Genomic DNA, 19931 nt, shown 5'->3' on the forward strand with positions numbered 1-19931 from the left:
AAGAATTTTGATCTTACAAATTTTTCAAAAGTTATTGCCCTTTGTTCATTTCAGTATTTGATTTTTTGTCCAGAGATTTTCTTCTTCAGTTTAAGCTTACCTACCCGAAGGGCAAGTGAGCTTATGTTATGGTGCGGCGTCCATCGTCCGTCAACTTTTCCTTTAAACAACTTCTTCTGAAGAACAGACAGGCCTAAAGTGATGATATTTAACTGAAAGCTTTGTTGGTAGGAGCCCAACAAAGTTTGAGAACGTAAATGACCTTGACCTACTTTCAAGGTCACAGGAGTCAGATATGTCTAACGCTTAGAAAAGATTCTTCTGAATATTTGGCTGGTTATTTCCTGGGAAAGAGCCAAACAAAGTTTGTGAATGCAAATGACCTTGACTTACTTTCAAGGTCACAGCGTTCAAATATGTCAAACGGTTCAAACTACTTCTCCTGAAGAATTAAAAGGCAAAAAATTATAATATTTGTCTGGTGACTTCCTGGGATAGAGCTCACCAAAGTTTGCGAATGAAAATGATCTCAACCTACTTTAGAGGTCACAGAGGTCAACAACATTTTAAAGGATTTGTTCTCAAGAACTAAAAGGAATGGATTCATAAGATTTGGCTGGTAGCATTTTGGAATAGAGCTAACCAATTTGAGAAGGAAAATGACATTGACCTACTTACAAGCTCACAGCATGACTTCTGAAGAAGAATCAAAAAGCATAGAATCTTATAATAATATTTTGCTGGTAGTTTCAACAGATGGAGCAAACAAAATTTGCGAGGGAAATATTTTTAGTGCAATATAATATTTAATGAGAATATTTTGCTATGACTGCTTAAATATTAGGTGAGCAATACAGGCCCTCTTGGGCCTCTTATTTATAGCATGTCAGCTTACCACTCTTAGAATGATGCAGATCTTATTTCAATGTAAGAAAGTGTATAACACTATATGGCATTCGACTGGCGTATAATGTTTCCGCCCCGCGGTACTCTTATTCCTCTTTAATGGCTTCGTGACCAGGATTCAAATTTATGAGTTGGTAAATACACACCGACACTTGTTTAATCCCACTTTAAAAAAAAACACAAATATATTTAATTTTTATGTATACATTTATTCAGTAACTACTCAGTGAGTAGAAGTTTACAATATTAAATTACTCCAACTCTTGTTATTTCATTTACTTGGCCAGGTGCTATCGTGTTGCATCCATCTAAATCGTATGTGACTTGACAGAAAATTTGAGAGATAGTTCCACAGAATTGTACCTTGCTATGTCAAAGTGAAAACCTGACCTAAGTGGAGCATTAATGTGTTTGAGAAGTAACCATGCAAATTCAACTGTACCCCATCACAAAATCAACATACTGTTAGCATACATATTTTAGCCATATTCTAATCTTAGTGCTTTTTTTCACACTTGAAACATTGTGCTAAATTATGACTGCACTATTTGAAGTTTCTATATTTTTCTATTGCAGATAGAATACTTCTGTGACCACTAAAATAAGTACTCTAACAATAATATAAAGAAACAACAGCATATACTCATAGGTAAATTTTTGTGAAAATGGGATTTTTACCAGTGAATAGTTGAAACTATTTTTTCCTGTTAGTATATATGCTCCTAATATTCTCTCGGGACTAAATGGTAAGTTGTATTCACATGAGTATCTGGTACAATATAAAGAATTTCTTTTTAACTCTTTCTCAAATAGACAGTGTAGTACATTTTGTTGAAAGAAGAGAATCAATTTTGTTATTTATTTGGCAGACTTTCCACACTCAGTGATCAAGGGCATATTACAATTTTGCTGTTTCATTTCTATTTCACAACATAAATCTCACATGCCTATGAGTTGACCATGCAACTTTAACAGCGTTTTTACTTCTGCACAATATCAAATACTATGACATCTTGTGGTCCAGCACCTTAACACACATATAACACCAAAATAGGTATAAATACAGTTTAGTACTGATTTAATACAAGTCACATCAGGCACAGAACCAGAATTTGCTTATTGTAAATAATAGATGTCCAACAGCATAGTTTTATTACATAGCTGGCAAATTCACAATAAATCCGTTCCATTGGGGTTGGTCTTCAAAACAATGCAATTCCATAAGGCGCATTGTGTTCATTAGATCACAGAAGTATCTTCTTACTTTATTATGAAGACACAATATTGCTATATTTCACTCTACATCAATATCTTTTTGTGCTGTATTTTAGTATAAGCTTCGATATTGATAGGTATATTGTATGATATGTTTTAGAAATGTTCCTTGCTTTAGCAAATTCACAGAAAAACACAAAAATACCTCTGGCGTGAAAACCCTAGTTCTAGCAGTTCCCCCTGAGATTCTGAGTCGTGTTTGTAAATTTGTCTGGCCCCGTCACTTGTTCATCCGCAAGTTACTTTACATTACCACAGTAATGTACTCCTGTGGTAATGTACCCGATATACCATCTGTATGTGTCCAGGACTCTTCACTGTCCAGAATCAACAAGAAGGTCACACTCATCTTCCTCTTTCAGATTTTCCAGAGCAGATTCACTACAAACCAATAAAGTAAACAAGTCTTGTACATTGTAGTATCAAAACCAAGGATTCATTTTTAACTATAACACTGACAACTTTTCAGTTCAGATTAAATCCCTGTGATTGCGCTTGACCCCAGGACTAATCCTGGGAGCATAAATTATTTTGCCTACTATATGTGTATTTGGTTATATATTTGGGGATCTTACATTGTTTACATATATGGTATAGCTGTACACACAAAACATCCCTCATTCATATGAAACTTCAAACCAAATATTTTCTTGTTTAGGAAGTTAGGATCTGGAAGCAAAAATGTCCAACTATTGCAACTACTTATATTTAAGAACTGACCCAAAGGGGACACACCCTTTGTTTTATACAAAGTTAAGTCTCCCTTGCCCAAGAATGTTCCAAATCAAATTGAGTCAAACCTCCTTATAGCCTTTCTGGACTAGTAGGATTTAAAGGAAAAGCTGGCGACAGATGCTGTGCCATATCACAGAAGGGCCAATTGAGCTAAAATTTTAGATAAGTACAGTTGTGCTATCAGGGTTGAATACGTTTCTTAAACAAGCAAAAAAATATTCTCTGTAATGGCATTGCAGTTGTTACCAATCTGTCTTGAAAGGACATAGTTAGTGACCTTTCTTGAATTGACAGTTTTTTTCTTACCTGTCTGGATTTGAGTTATCATTACTGAAGATTTCCATTGGCAACATCATGGGGGCTTTTTCTATCCCAAACACATTCTGTCGTGACTCTAGGTGGCGCTCCAGCTCCTCCCTGGTCATATGACTTGCTACTTTTTCTTTACCTTGAGATACCTTACCTTTAACAACAAAGAAATAAACATTTGTCAAATCAAAAGCAATCTATGCCTGCTGGCAACTGATTTCAGGTTATTGACCCTAGCATGTGTAGTGTTCAAGGAAAGCTTAAACAGAAAGTTGATCATATGCACTAGTTATGATCCAGAGAGTCACAGTGACCTTCACTTCGACCTATCTAACACTAAGAAAATAAAGTTGTATGTGTCATGAGTACAGCTGAAACTACCCAGGCTACGATGTATAATTCATTTTGAAGTACCATGTACAGGGTTCATGCCTCAAATGTGGGTAATGTGTTGGTGAAGTATATACTCAAATTACAGACTGATCATGTACAATTATATTGACTCAGGTTTTCTTGTAGACAGACTTTCCAGTGCTCCCTGACATACCATACATGATCTTGCAGTTCCAGGTATGTAGGATTAAGTAGCTATTATACAGATGCATATCATCAGGGTTATAGTTTTAAGCTTTAATAGGTTAAAGACAAACCAAATATTAAATTATAACAGATTATCACTCCTCCACTGATATGAATAGTGTGAGCTTAAGTCAAGCAACAAATTACTATTGTACAGTAAATATCCAGTGTGTATCATTTAGTGCCTTACCTCCCTTAGAAAGCACTCCTTTCTTAGCACTTGATTTAGACTTCTTCTTGGCAGGTTCAGCTGCTACCTATCACAACAAATAATGACACTACTGTTAAATGGTACACAGTAAAGAACATGTATAACAAAGATGTCAAATAACAATTTTTATGGATATTTAAAAGATTCCTTTGTTTTAAAAGTTTTTCCTGAGGAAAGGATTTTAAACTTTGAAGAATACAAAGAAGAGGTCCACTTGGTTGTATTGCTCACTTGATTATATATGTAATATAATTAGAATTTTAAGTAGTATTCTGGTCTTTGTAGCACATTAGCTAGGTAATCAGATCTTCTATAGTTAAAAAATAATTCATTTGATAGCTATTCATTCCAACAAGCCACAAGTCAAATAGCAAAACAAGAATTACACGTATTTAAAAGTAACGCCTGTCCCCGCTTTGATCATAACATTCAATGTGTGATGCATTGTTAGTTCGACCCAAAGTTCGGAATTTTCATGTCGATGTCGCGAAATATAGGGCACACATTCAGCATATGATGCATGGTTTGAAATGCACTAGGTCTAAAACAACTACAGTCCAAGTTTATTTAGTCCAACATTTTAACTTTTTGAGATACAGCATGAAACACACAGATAGATGCTTTGAAAGTCACTGGACCGTGAAATATAGCACACGTTCAGCATATGATACATGGATTGAGATGAAGTATATAAGACGCATCTATAGTCCAAGTTTGGTTGGTCTAGCACTTATACTTTTTGAGTAACTGAGCTAAACTCAAACACTTAATGTTGACGCCACTGCCGCCGGAAAAGTAACACCTAAGTCCCGCCTACTCGACATCTGTCACAGGCAAGGCAAAAATGTATTGAGAGAAAAAAAAGAAAAGAAAAAAAACACACTTTAAGCCTCGCCCCTAACCCCAGAGAACACACAAACTTCACAACACATGATAGCCTTATCCAGTGATGTTTCAGACCAAGCACAGTAACAGTCTGTACACTTTAGGAAAGGTAAGCTTTTGAAGATTAAAGTGCCTCTTTTTGACCCATAGAGGGTTACAGCTGTCACTTGTCCTACTGGTGTCAAATGCAAACTTTGGTTAAAATCAATTAAGCTCTAAAGGAAAACAGTTTTTGAAAGCTTCAGTCTGCAAACTTCCCCCTATTGGTTCCTGCCCCAATGTGGAGCAATGCCTGTCCTTTACAAGTTCAATTCTATGGTCCAAAGAATGCATTACAGTAACTTTTGATGAAATACTATCAGTCATACAGAGGTTTTAAAGGAAAGTACACGTGTATTGACAAATGCACCATGGCATAAACTCACTGGTCCTTGGACCAGGTGAGGTTAAAAACAATTTAAAGCATTCACACTTTTGAGGTAATATCTATTACTATAGCACTATACTTTTGAAACATTATAATGATGACCATTAAGACTAATAGCATACCAGCAGACTAGATGCACCAGAAGGAGTTCCAGTTGCCCCAAGGCTCCCCAATATGGCTGCAGGGTCTCCACCATACTGGGCAATCTGACCTGGACTCAGACCAGCTTTCCTTCTACAACATCAAATTACACAAAATGAATAAAAGTAAAAACACTTTTTCATTTCTTCATATCTGTTTCTTTGATGAATATTTTTACATTTTGAGATATATATGGATTGATATGCATACCGATAGTCTCAATTATCGAAATATATTATATAATGTAATATAAGAATAATTGTTAAGGACTACAGGATGAAACACAGCTAACAATAACCATTAAAGATAAATTCTTGGGTTAATAAATAAATAACACTCTGACTCAATACACTTATATACTATAGTCGTATAGAATATACAACAATATCAGCCAACTGAAACATCTGACATTAACATAATTATGGTTTCAACATGTTTACCACTCTATGTATTATCATCTTTCTTCAAATGTTTCATTTTTATTCTGCAAGGTTGACTCCTCATACACATCTGTTAAACATCCATAGTTCATATGACAAAACAATTCAAATTCCAGGTTACAAAGGTTTTTAACACATCCGATTATGATACAAGTGGGTTTAAACTGTATGTGAATCTGAATAAGCAGTACACTTTCTGCTTACTTTCTTGAACTTTGACCTTCTGCTTCACTGTCACTGGAAGCAGTAGCATCGGAATCCCCTGAAGATTCGTCTATTTTCTCATGTTGCAAGAGTCTATCCAACAGAAAGCTACAACAAACATAGATCGTCAAAGCCTGGTATCTAAGACAACATATATAAATATTTGATACAGAGTAATCCAATTAAGAATGTAGTGCGAGATAAATGAATCCACTAGCTGTGTGGTCATAATTGTGATGTCACAATGAATTTATAACTCATACAATGGAGTCTGGCATTGATAATATACTTCATGGAAAAGTTAAATTTCCCTAGCCTTGAAAGGATAAGCAAGAAACACAGTTTTGATACTAAAACAATGGATGATATACCAAGTCTAAGATTTTACTCTAATTCATACCTACACTCTTATCAGAGACCGTAACAACCACACAACTGAAACCACCCACTGCACTGAAACACTGACATTCATCTTCCCTGGGTCAAAACAGCCACAGATTATTGGCTGAATTTTCCTATACTCCATACCAATATATATCAATGAATTTTTTTTGTCAACATTCCCAATATACAGAATTTAACTCTGCGAACATCATTACATCTCCAACAAACACATCTATCAAATTGGAAGAATGAATCATAAAATTGCATTTGCATTTGCCTCTAAAAAAAATACATTAATAAATGCAGTATTTATTTTTGAACCCAGCTGAAGCTCACTACATGCTTTCAAATTGAACTGAGAATTATCTGTTTCTTTTATCCACAATGTATGGAAATTACTACCTTCTGTCTCTAGATATCTTTAACAATTTCCTCTGTGCTTTTCTTAACTCCTCCAGGAAGCATTCTTGCTCCTGAAAAAAAAATAAAAAAATAGAAACACCATGAAAGTAACAAGGCCACATGATTTTCCTAGCACAATGAAGGCTGTCATAATTTCAGGGTTATTTGTACAAGTATGTAACAGGAAAATATTTATTTATGTTTATGTAATGCAATTCCATGCATGTCAATTGCAAATTGAACTGCAGATTGGATAGTGCGACAGATTTCAATTGTACATGGGATTACGGTCGCCTTCTAGCTTCAAGCTAGAGGAATTTCCTTTTAGCTCAGTGGTAGAGCGTCCGACTAGGAACCTGGATTTGATCCCCAGTGGAAGCAAACTATTCTCTTTCCTTTTACAATAGTATAATATGAAGTTCATTTTAACAAATACAAATGATAAAATATGATGTATCTATCTTATATGTTATAGCACTTGTGTGTTATAGTATATGTAAGAGTTATGTCCCTTGATTTAAATAGACTATAATGATAGGTTTGAGTGAGCGTGTAATGTGTCATTTGTTTGTACTTATAGTGTTTTCTTTAAAACGACATCAGAATTAAACTCAAGAATGAACCCAACAGTGTTGGTGGGATTTTATTACACATCGTTAACTGTAACAAGTTTGTTAAGTGTACCAACTTATTACAGAATATTTTTAAAAAAATGCAACAACCACACCTAGACTTTAACCATGAACCTCTGACAAACACTGGACAAAATTAGCTATCTGGTCATTGATGATGGATTCAGTCCATATCCACTAATGTTTATAATGAAATTTCACTGCTTTCAGTTGATTATTAACACATAAAGTCAAATAAACAATCATCTTGGTCATTTAATCTATTGGGTGATTTAAACTTTGTGTCACCATGATATCTTCCTTTTGAATCATCTTTACTGTATATTATGAGTTTATTGACTTTAATTACAATAACATTACCACTTACATAAACAAGAAACTTAAGCTTTTTCTTCAACGCCTTGTATTTTTGTTTGTAGTCCACTTGATGCTGTTCCGGTTGTGGAATCTGGTTATCTGAAATAACAACAATATCATCAGGGTTACCAGGTATTTAAACCAACAATATTATAGCTGAAACACTTCATAAGAGAAAAGACATTATTCGTTCAAGCAGGAGAGGGAAATACCAGAGGTATGCTGATTAGGCAGTAACACAATTGACTGGGAAAAACCTAAGGTTATTTCCTCTGACCTATTTCCTATCTACAAAGGTAAAGTCCGTGATCCTTCAGCTAAGGGCTATATAAAGTTCCTAGTCCTAATAAAAGCATGTATATACGATACTATCTGACTATCTACTAACTATGACAAAATTAATTTGATTTACACTCCAATCAAGATGATTCTATATATGCTCATAATATTATTATGAATAATTTAATTACAATCAAAAAAATTTACTGTTACTGTGACACTAACGTTCGTCCTTAAAATATATCGCAATCGATGATACGCAGCAAAGACTCACACAGGCACATGTAAATGTATCGTTGAAACCGAGTTCTATTTTGTCACAGATATAGGACATTCTTCCATAGGACACCACTAACAAGATGCCTAGGCGTCTAAAATTTCCCTAGAAATGATTTGTTAAAATAAATTAACCTGCGATTGGCATCATTGTCGCTTTTGTTTGCTAGAATTTTCAAGGGTTCCTCATTTCCATTGATTGGGGTCTAGTGGTTTTGATTCCCTTCCGTGTTAATAAAATGCTTGTTCCAATCAGTATATTCGAAAGATCTATGACAAGCATAATGCTGATTCTGACATTTTATGTATATCATCCAATGAAAACTTTTTACACATATATCTTGTCCAATCAAAATCCATGTAAGAGTGCTAGAGAAAACTTTCAGTCAGCTGTAAAAAATGATGCGAGTTTGTCTGCAACTCTGCAAAGTTCACGTCCAAAACTAAAAATGAGCTTAGAATACGTTACTGTTTGAGTCGAATCGACGATGAGGACATTGAAGTTATGGGTCCATAACAGGAGTTACAATGACACAGGTTTGTTAGACGTGGAAATAGGGGTTTCGAAGGTGCTATATCCTAGAACTGCGCTGCAGTTCACAGTACCGTCCTTCTGTGCCGTGCTTTTCGGTCTAATACTAGGCCTACTGTAGTCCGCTAAAATTTAGTGGTCAAAATTACCATCGGTCGCCTGTTTAGTTACCATGTTTTATTTAGAGCTGTTATATGTGAAATAAGCTCAGGAGCCTGAGGTTCTGTCAAAAAATAATAATAACAGTAATTAATACAAAAAAATATCTATAATTTGCTTAAAAGTATTTGACAGAATTTTAGACACCTGTGGACAAACTGACCTGTCGCAATCCCTAAGGATCTACTGCTGTCACAGTGTGTCGGTGTACAGTCGGACACAGCTCTGTCAGATGTGGAGGGGTATCTGAGTCATAAACCAATCAACACCTTGTTCAAAGTGTACTTATGTCTATTTGATATCACACGGCTAAGTAGCCGTTTTAAACATTGTAAAGGAAAAGGTGAAGTTCAGTAAACCTATATATTAGCCCCCAAAATTAGGCCTGTAGTAGCCCGAGTTTCCTCTGGCCCCGACACCAGACTTAGACATTTTGACAGATAGATGTCTGGTGTGGGGCCAGAGCACACTGCTATATGAAAACATGGAATTCTCCGATACCCCTGGTATCGGGGAGTGACTAATCAACAAAAAGAGCGGTCCGGAAATCTTCTAAACAATTATATATTCCGGATCAGTACGGTTTGTTAATTAGTCTCCCCAAGACCTACAAAAATGGTGTTCGCTCAGAATGGAAATTTTGAACAACTCTCGGATACCAAACGCTGTCGGAGAATTCCATGTTTTCATATAGCAGTGCGCTCTGGCCCCACACCAGACATATGTCTAAGTCTGGTGTCGGGGCCAGAGGAAACTCGGGCTAGGCCTGTAGGTACCTTTAACTATTTAATGATAATCAACCCCTTCCAAGCACACTGACCTACATTAAGCTAACAAGCCTTGAGCTTATCCTAACATGGTTGTACTGCTGTCAGTACACTGGGTAGAACTGCTGCTCAGTGCCTGGTTGGAGAAGTATAGCCAGCTTTAATTTCTGGTCATGCAAGTCACTGATCATCTCTGTGCATCTCATTTTACACCCCAGCCTCCAGACCGTACGTAACCTGCACCACACACCCATTCTGAATGGTCAAATCTATGGCATATGTGCATTCAGCTCGGAACCTCTTCCAGCTACTCACCAAATCTGTTTGTCTCAAAAATAAAGACCGATGTAAACAAATGCACCAGTGATAGCCGCTACATATGCTGATAGAATCGTGTACTGCACTTTTATTAGCTCACCTGGTCCAAAGGACCAAGGTGAACTTATGCCATACCGTGTTGTTAGTCCGTCATCTGTACGTCAACAATTTCTTCAAATGAATTCTTCTCCTTAACCACTGATTAGAATTTAACTAAATTTGACTGGAAGCATCCCTAGGTGGTGGAGATTCAAAATTGTACAAATGGTAGGGTTAACCTCCCAGGGGGCTGAGGGGTGGGGTCAAAAGGGGACAATTTGGCTATATTGCTATAAACGACTTCTTCTGTAGAACTGTGCAATGGATATCAATCATATTTGGTCAGAAGCATTCATGGGTGGCGGGGATTCAAAGTTGTACAAATGGTGGGGCTGAGGGGCAGGGCCAAAAAGGGTTATTTGGCTATATTGCTTTAAGCAACTTTTCCTCTGGAACTAAGAGATGTATATAAACCATATTTGGTTGGAAGCATCCCTAGGTAGTGGGGATTCATAATTGTACAAATGGTGCAGCTGACCCCCAGGGGGCGGAGGGGCATGGCCAAAAGGGGTCAATTTGGCTATATTGCTATAAATGACTTCTGTGGAACTATGCACTGGATATCAATCATATTTGGTTGGAAGCATTCATGGGAGGCAGGGATTAAAATTGTACAAGTAGTGGGGCTGACCCCCTTGGCTAAAGGGTGGGGCCAAAAATAGTTTATTGTTTGGAAATGGTTGAGATCCCCACCCTATTACCATATATACAATTGCTGAGTATGAAGAGAAGAATGCACATAGGCTTCCAGGATTGCCAAGGGGTCTGTCCCCACCCTTGAAGACATAGTCAGAAATTAAGTCCCTGAGTCATAACTTTGAAACGGTTGAGATCCCCACCCCAAAACTATGTATACAAATGCTGGGCATTAAGAGACTAATGCAGTCATGATATTATTACTGATCCTAGGGTCTGGCCACAACCCTAGGGACCTAATTTCTGAGTCACACCTTGGAAACAGTTGAGATCCCCACCCCATAACCATACATAAAATTGCTGGGTATGAAAAATCTAATACAGATATGATACAAGGATTGGCCTTGGGGTCTGGCCCATTCCCTTTGATCTTATTTGGAGAATATTTTGCCATGATTACTTTTGATAGCCAGGTGAGCAATACAGGCCCTCTGGGCCTCTTGTTTACACATGTACTAGCTAGGATGGCGATAAAGGGATACACAAGGATAACAGTAAAATAAACACTTAGATGAGCAACCAGTTTCCCCACAATATGATCACCCTGATTAAATTATATGTACATGTAATAGGAACGGAAAAATACTCTACCAATTGAGTTGCCTAGTCGCCGATGATCAACCCAGTTCAGTTCCGCTTCATTTACTCCTACCACTAAGCTTAACATGCAAATGTAACACCAGTTCAAGTCCCTAGTATCGGAAGCTTTGGCCATGTAAATACCAAACAGAAAGTTCCCATACATGTATATTTATTAATTTCTGTTTTATTTGCTATATGAAACATAACAGTTATGTACGATGTATATTTATAAAATGACCAGTTCTTATTTGGTAAGCACCAAAATGTCGGACCACAATGTTACAGTCAGGGCAAAAAGTATAGGGTTAACTAAGTTATAATATTTTGCAAGTTTCATTCTGGGACGAAGGGCTATACAAAAAATTCAACAATGTCCTTGTTTGACTTTCGAGGTCACATGGGTCAAATGTGTTTAAATCTTTTAACAGATTATTTTGAATGACTTTTAAGGTTACAATTGTGAGATCATTACCAGGTGAGCGATGCAGTCCCATTTTAGCTGCACAATCTTGTTTGAATGAGATTTGGAGATGGGAAAGACAATCCTCTTCCTGATTCGTTTTCATGTTTTGTTGAATTGGAAATGTGTGTATCAAAATTTTCAAATTGGAAAATTTCCAAACAAGTCTGGAGCAAATATTTCTAAATAATACAGCTGTTAACCAAAACGGAGAAACTGAAATCTAAAATAGAAAGATATGGAGAGCTTTCTACGGTACTGTGGGATGGGGCAATTAAAATCTCTCAAAATTCAAAAAGAACATAGGCCTTGCACTGTACATGTTGAAAGTCTTACAAAATGAAAACCATTAATTATGTAAGTGGTCATATTAGGACAGGAGACGACGTTAACTTATTACGTCTGCTTTCAGGTGATGACATCCTTATCAACCCAAAAGAGTTTCCTGACGTCGGCAAGGGAGACGTCTTGGAAATCTATCACCCTGAAGATGAATATAGGTAACGCAATAGATGTATATAATTTTACAAAGGTTAGCAAAATGGTATAAGGACATATGATCTGTCACTTTGACGATGTGCATATATGCTTTATTGTTTCTCTTGCATGAACTTAGGTTATTTCAATGAAACAGGTATTGTTTCAACTTTAAGTGTAATATTTAAATGCAGTTATCTGTGACTATTGCAGCATGTTGTGAATGTACATGAACAAATAATTTGAAAAATTCATACCATATATATAACTTTAAAGGGACAACTTAGTGAAGTAAGTTTTTGTATAACCTTGCTACAAAACTCTTCATGATTATATAGTTTAATACTCCCTATGAACAATTCATGTCGGGAAATTGACAAAGAGACAATGTTTTTAATCGGTAACGGAGAAATCCTTAACTGTACAGCCGTACTTTTTAGCTCACATGCCCGAAGGGCAAGTGAGCTTATGTTATGGTGCGGCATCCGTCGTCCGTCGTCCGTCTGTCCGGCGTCAAGTTTGTTCAAATGAATGACCTTGACCCACTTTCAAGGTCACTGGTGTCAGATGTCTTTAAAATCTTCAAACAACTTCTTCTCAATAACCAAAAGGCCCAGGGTACTGATATTGGGCCTGTAGCATGCTGGGATGAAGGACTATCAAGTTTGTTCAACTGAATGACCTTGACCAACTTTCAAGGTCACAGGGGTCAAATGTCGTAAAATCTTCAAGCGACTTCTTTTCAATAAGCAAAAGGGCCAGGGTACTGAAATTGGGCCTGTAGCATGCTGGGATGAAGGATTACCAAGTTAGTTCAAATGAATGACCTTGACCAACTTTCAAAGGTCAAAGGGGTCAAATGTCATAAAATCTTCAAACGACTTCTTCTCAATAACCAAAAGGCCCAGGGTACTGATATTGGGCCTGTAGCATGCTGGGATGAAGGGCTACCAAGTTTGTTTAAATGAATGACATTGACCCACTTTCAAGGTCACTGGGGTCAGATGTCTTAAAATCTTCAAACAACTTCTTCTCAATAACCAAAAGGCCCAGGGTACTGATATTGGGCCTGTAGCATGCTGGGATGAAGGACTATCAAGTTTGTTCAACTGAATGACCTTGACCAACTTTCAAGGTCACAGGGGTCAAATGTCGTAAAATCTTCAAGCGACTTCTTTTCAATAAGCAAAAGGGCCAGGGTACTGAAATTGGGCCTGTAGCATGCTGGGATGAAGGATTACCAAGTTAGTTCAAATGAATGACCTTGACCAACTTTCAAAGGTCAAAGGGGTCAAATGTCATAAAATCTTCAAACGACTTCTTCTCAATAACCAAAAGGCCCAGGGTACTGATATTGGGCCTGTAGCATGCTGGGATGAAGGGCTACCAAGTTTGTTTAAATGAATGACATTGACCCACTTTCAAGGTCACTGGGGTCAGATGTCTTAAAATCTTCAAACAACTTCTTCTCAATAACCAAAAGGCCCAGGGTACTGATATTGGGCCTGTAGCATGCTGGGATGAAGGACTATCAAGTTTGTTCAACTGAATGACCTTGACCAACTTTCAAGGTCACAGGGGTCAAATGTCGTAAAATCTTCAAGCGACTTCTTTTCAATAAGCAAAAGGGCCAGGGTACTGAAATTGGGCCTGTAGCATGCTGGGATGAAGGATTACCAAGTTAGTTCAAATGAATGACCTTGACCAACTTTCAAAGGTCAAAGGGGTCAAATGTCATAAAATCTTCAAACGACTTCTTCTCAATAACCAAAAGGCCCAGGGTACTGATATTGGGCCTGTAGCATGCTGGGATGAAGGGCTACCAAGTTTGTTTAAATGAATGACATTGACCCACTTTCAAGGTCACTGGGGTCAGATGTCTTAAAATCTTCAAACAACTTCTTCTCAATAACCAAAAGGCCCAGGGTACTGATATTGGGCCTGTAGCATGCTGGGATGAAGGACTATCAAGTTTGTTCAACTGAATGACCTTGACCAACTTTCAAGGTCACAGGGGTCAAATGTCGTAAAATCTTCAAGCGACTTCTTTTCAATAAGCAAAAGGGCCAGGGTACTGAAATTGGGCCTGTAGCATGCTGGGATGAAGGATTACCAAGTTAGTTCAAATGAATGACCTTGACCAACTTTCAAAGGTCAAAGGGGTCAAATGTCATAAAATCTTCAAACGACTTCTTCTCAATAACCAAAAGGCCCAGGGTACTGATATTGGGCCTGTAGCATGCTGGGATGAAGGGCTACCAAGTTTGTTTAAATGAATGACATTGACCCACTTTCAAGGTCACTGGGGTCAGATGTCTTAAAATCTTCAAACAACTTCTTCTCAATAACCAAAAGGCCCAGGGTACTGATATTGGGCCTGTAGCATGCTGGGATGAAGGACTATCAAGTTTGTTCAACTGAATGACCTTGACCAACTTTCAAGGTCACAGGGGTCAAATGTCGTAAAATCTTCAAGCGACTTCTTTTCAATAAGCAAAAGGGCCAGGGTACTGAAATTGGGCCTGTAGCATGCTGGGATGAAGGATTACCAAGTTAGTTCAAATGAATGACCTTGACCAACTTTCAAAGGTCAAAGGGGTCAAATGTCATAAAATCTTCAAACGACTTCTTCTCAATAACCAAAAGGCCCAGGGTACTGATATTGGGCCTGTAGCATGCTGGGATGAAGGGCTACCAAGTTTGTTTAAATGAATGACATTGACCCACTTTCAAGGTCACTGGGGTCAGATGTCTTAAAATCTTCAAACAACTTCTTCTCAATAACCAAAAGGCCCAGGGTACTGATATTGGGCCTGTAGCATGCTGGGATGAAGGACTATCAAGTTTGTTCAACTGAATGACCTTGACCAACTTTCAAGGTCACAGGGGTCAAATGTCGTAAAATCTTCAAGCGACTTCTTTTCAATAAGCAAAAGGGCCAGGGTACTGAAATTGGGCCTGTAGCATGCTGGGATGAAGGATTACCAAGTTAGTTCAAATGAATGACCTTGACCAACTTTCAAAGGTCAAAGGGGTCAAATGTCATAAAATCTTCAAACGACTTCTTCTCAATAACCAAAAGGCCCAGGGTACTGATATTGGGCCTGTAGCATGCTGGGATGAAGGGCTACCAAGTTTGTTTAAATGAATGACATTGACCCACTTTCAAGGTCACTGGGGTCAGATGTCTTAAAATCTTCAAACAACTTCTTCTCAATAACCAAAAGGCCCAGGGTACTGATATTGGGCCTGTAGCATGCTGGGATGAAGGACTATCAAGTTTGTTCAACTGAATGACCTTGACCAACTTTCAAGGTCACAGGGGTCAAATGTCGTAAAATCTTCAAGCGACTTCTTTTCAATAAGCAAAAGGGCCAGGGTACTGAAATTGGGCCTGTAGCATGCTGGGATGAAGGATTACCAAGTTAGTTCAAATGAATGACCTTGACCAACTTTCAAAGGTCAAAGGGGTCAAATGTCATAAAATCTTCAAACGACTTCTTCTCAATAACCAAAAGGCCCAGGGTACTGATATTGGGCCTGTAGCATGCTGGGATGAAGGGCTACCAAGTTTGTTTAAATGAATGACATTGACCCACTTTCAAGGTCACTGGGGTCAGATGTCTTAAAATCTTCAAACAACTTCTTCTCAATAACCAAAAGGCCCAGGGTACTGATATTGGGCCTGTAGCATGCTGGGATGAAGGACTATCAAGTTTGTTCAACTGAATGACCTTGACCAACTTTCAAGGTCACAGGGGTCAAATGTCGTAAAATCTTCAAGCGACTTCTTTTCAATAAGCAAAAGGGCCAGGGTACTGAAATTGGGCCTGTAGCATGCTGGGATGAAGGATTACCAAGTTAGTTCAAATGAATGACCTTGACCAACTTTCAAAGGTCAAAGGGGTCAAATGTCATAAAATCTTCAAACGACTTCTTCTCAATAACCAAAAGGCCCAGGGTACTGATATTGGGCCTGTAGCATGCTGGGATGAAGGGCTACCAAGTTTGTTTAAATGAATGACATTGACCCACTTTCAAGGTCACTGGGGTCAGATGTCTTAAAATCTTCAAACAACTTCTTCTCAATAACCAAAAGGCCCAGGGTACTGATATTGGGCCTGTAGCATGCTGGGATGAAGGACTATCAAGTTTGTTCAACTGAATGACCTTGACCAACTTTCAAGGTCACAGGGGTCAAATGTCGTAAAATCTTCAAGCGACTTCTTTTCAATAAGCAAAAGGGCCAGGGTACTGAAATTGGGCCTGTAGCATGCTGGGATGAAGGATTACCAAGTTAGTTCAAATGAATGACCTTGACCAACTTTCAAAGGTCAAAGGGGTCAAATGTCATAAAATCTTCAAACGACTTCTTCTCAATAACCAAAAGGCCCAGGGTACTGATATTGGGCCTGTAGCATGCTGGGATGAAGGGCTACCAAGTTTGTTTAAATGAATGACATTGACCCACTTTCAAGGTCACTGGGGTCAGATGTCTTAAAATCTTCAAACAACTTCTTCTCAATAACCAAAAGGCCCAGGGTACTGATATTGGGCCTGTAGCATGCTGGGATGAAGGACTATCAAGTTTGTTCAACTGAATGACCTTGACCAACTTTCAAGGTCACAGGGGTCAAATGTCGTAAAATCTTCAAGCGACTTCTTTTCAATAAGCAAAAGGGCCAGGGTACTGAAATTGGGCCTGTAGCATGCTGGGATGAAGGACTACCATTTTAGTTCAAATGATTGACCTTGATCCACTTTCAACCTAATGTCCTTGTTCAACAATCAAGGTCAGAGGCGTCATATGTTTAAATCTTTTAATAGGTTCTTATGAAATCTTAAGATTACAAGTGTTAGATTAATAACAGGTGAGCGATGCAGGCCCATTGGGCCTCTTGTTAGTGGCAGCTGTCGTTGAATTTCTAGCTAACAAAAATGTCTTTCCAGCTGAGGAGAGATAGGTAACTTCTTGTTTTATGCGCCTAGCCTCTCTGAATACAAGTATATGCATCTATTCTGGATCAAAATCATCTTCCAACAGCATCTACAACATCGTTCTAAATGAGTGATCTATTTTACGTTTAAACCTATTAATATCATACTTTCTGCGGTTTGAAATTCTCCCTGCGGCACCCTCTCAATGCGTGCATGCTCTAATTGAACCTGTTCATTTTTATTCAAATCCAAATGTGATCAGAAATATCTGATTAGAGGTATATATTATGACACTTATAATTCTTACTCCCGATGTATAGTGTAAATTCAAGAATGTGTTATGTGTGAACTCAGACTCATGTAACTGACATGTGTTGTCGGTCAACAGCATAATGCTGTACATGTTTACTTCTCGCTGAAAGGCCCGGATATTGCGCTATTTCGGTCGTAGCTATTTTTAGCTAAGGCGTTAGCCGCCAGCTATTGGTATTACTTTAGTTAATGAGCTCAGATATTCATAAATGTCGATTTCACACAGACGGCCTCTAGCGGTAGTCACTGGTACTAAATTGAATCATATACCGGACCTACTGTCTTTATTATGCGTAACTTTGGACTCAAATGCACTTGAATGGCTTGTAAATATCATTACTTTTCTTTATAGAACATATGATCTTATCACAACGTCGTATTCTTATTGAAAATGCACCCTGTTTATCTCAATCGGGAACTGCTACTTGAATGTAGGTCATGCATGCTACACGCAACTTCCGGTAAAAATACTTCAGTTAATGAGCTCAGATATTCATAAACGAGACATAACGTCACCTTCTAGTAATACTAAACAAACTGCAAATAAAATCCATTACCACGGACTCAAGTTCACTCAAACGTCATTGGATATAATCTTATTCTTAGTTAGAACTAAGTATCCTTCTAAAACTTCGTATTTACTCTTGGAACTGTCGCTGGATTAACCCTTTACACGGAAATATTGTCCTGTGATTGGCTAAAATTGGTGACATTTACGTCCCTGTTTACAATTATATATTGCGTGGTCAGAGCTATGAAGCGGTCCTGTTCCAACTAACTGAGGATAATCAAAAGTGCTAATCAGTAATAATATATCTGATTCACGCTTCATATGATTATAATGTTATCAAAATATTGCATATTCGTTCATCGTTAAAATAACAAATCCTTACTAAAAACTCTAAAAAAAGAAACGACGGCCATGTTAGATCACGCGTGATGTTATCCGTTTCCTTATATGGCCTTCACGGCCAAATATAGTATTACTACTGATGCGGTCATGTTTACTACAATTTCCATATTTGGTCATGACACCCATATTTAGACGTCTGACCTATATCGGAAAGATTGAGGAAGTTTCCAACATGGCAGTCAATTAGGATTTCGCTTGCACTTGTTACGTAAACTTGATAATTTAACGAAATATAAGGCGGAGTATAACTTACAATTATGTAGGAGATCAACATAAAAAGTTCATATTACAAACCTATTAATGGATACGGATCCTGTCAATTAATTCTAAAATCGCCTCCGTGTGATTCACACCAGGCTTGCCTAACTAAAATGGGATCAACCGGCCGGGGCAGATGAGACCGGGAATCATGTTAGAACTAGCCACTGTCCTTCTCTAGTTCCATATTGGTATTCTAACCTGAAGGCTTTTTTTACCTTCGCAGTATTATCATTTTGTTCTATTTTCATCATAAGATATGCTATTGCATTTTTATATCGCCTTCTCGCTAATTACAGCTCAGCCAGAAACGAAAATATGCTCCGATAGGCCTACATTTTATATGTCTGTTGGTGTGATTTGTGTTTTTCGTTTATTGAAGTATTACCATATAACAGGACTCTTTTATTTCAATATACACAAAAACAACAACACCTTCGGAATGATTTCAGACATATACTGCGGGAAAACACGAGTGATCTCCCTTACATTTAGACATGCGCACATTTTACTTTCGTTTTGTGTAGGCCTAGACATCATTCGCAACGCGAAGCGGAAAAGACGAAAATGCAGGCGAGTGTTGACTTAATGTTAGGCATGTTGTTTAAGCAGCATTGACAATGAACAATATACATACACTTCTGCAACGTTTACCTACTACTGATTCATAAATAAGGCTATGTATCCCGATTTCGGTGACTTGTGGCCAAGCATGCGGCCGAAGCCGCAGAGAATGGCGCATGTTGTCAGCGGCGATGACAAAAAGGAAGGTGCTTCTACGGTATGTATAGCAGTTATTATGCAAAAACAAACATAATAAACGGACGTTTTACTCTAGTGAATTACAGCGTCACGAGGAACGTCTTTCTCCAGACGTGTTGCAAAATTTTCGAACTGCTTAGTTGCAAACTGATTTCACTTAAGCGTTGTTTGTGAGGATATTTGGCCTTACATTTCTTCTCATTCAGTTAAAAAAAA

General features: G+C 37.8%; 2 protein-coding genes across 4 annotated transcripts in view; one reads left to right on the top strand and one right to left on the bottom strand.

The window, feature by feature from the left end:
* Positions 1-1099: 1099 nt before the first annotated feature.
* On the bottom strand, positions 1100-8689 carry LOC110463095 (INO80 complex subunit E-like). The gene is made up of 8 exons (XM_021517440.1): positions 8578-8689; positions 7898-7986; positions 6899-6969; positions 6113-6220; positions 5450-5561; positions 3995-4061; positions 3223-3379; positions 1100-2562 (listed from the first exon to the last, which is right to left on the bottom strand). The coding sequence occupies exons 1-8, from the start codon at positions 8591-8593 to the stop codon at positions 2496-2498; spliced, it is 687 nt and encodes a 228-aa protein (XP_021373115.1). The 5' UTR covers positions 8594-8689; the 3' UTR covers positions 1100-2495.
* Positions 8690-8822: 133 nt separating this feature from the next.
* Positions 8823-19931, top strand: part of LOC110463088 (DEP domain-containing protein 5-like) — a 60436-nt gene continuing 49327 nt past the window's right edge. For all 3 annotated transcript variants that reach the window (XM_021517430.1, XM_021517432.1, XM_021517433.1), the window contains exons 1-2: positions 8823-8979; positions 12468-12555. In XM_021517430.1, the coding sequence (XP_021373105.1) occupies positions 8931-8979; positions 12468-12555 (137 nt within the window). In that variant the 5' untranslated portion in view covers positions 8823-8930. The remainder of the gene's footprint in view (positions 8980-12467; positions 12556-19931) is intronic.

Source organism: Mizuhopecten yessoensis, unplaced genomic scaffold, assembly GCF_002113885.1.
Source record: "Mizuhopecten yessoensis strain PY_sf001 unplaced genomic scaffold, ASM211388v2 scaffold10867, whole genome shotgun sequence".
NCBI lineage: Eukaryota > Metazoa > Mollusca > Bivalvia > Pectinida > Pectinidae > Mizuhopecten > Mizuhopecten yessoensis.

Excerpts from the sequence above, each read along its gene's own strand:
- LOC110463095 (XM_021517440.1), bottom strand. Across the intron at positions 4,062-5,449 it reads CTGGTGCATCTAGTCTGCTG|GTAGCAGCTGAACCTGCCAA; the intron begins GTATGCTATTAG and ends TTGTTGTGATAG. Across the intron at positions 2,563-3,222 it reads GATAACTCAAATCCAGACAG|TGAATCTGCTCTGGAAAATC; the intron begins GTAAGAAAAAAA and ends ATTGGTTTGTAG.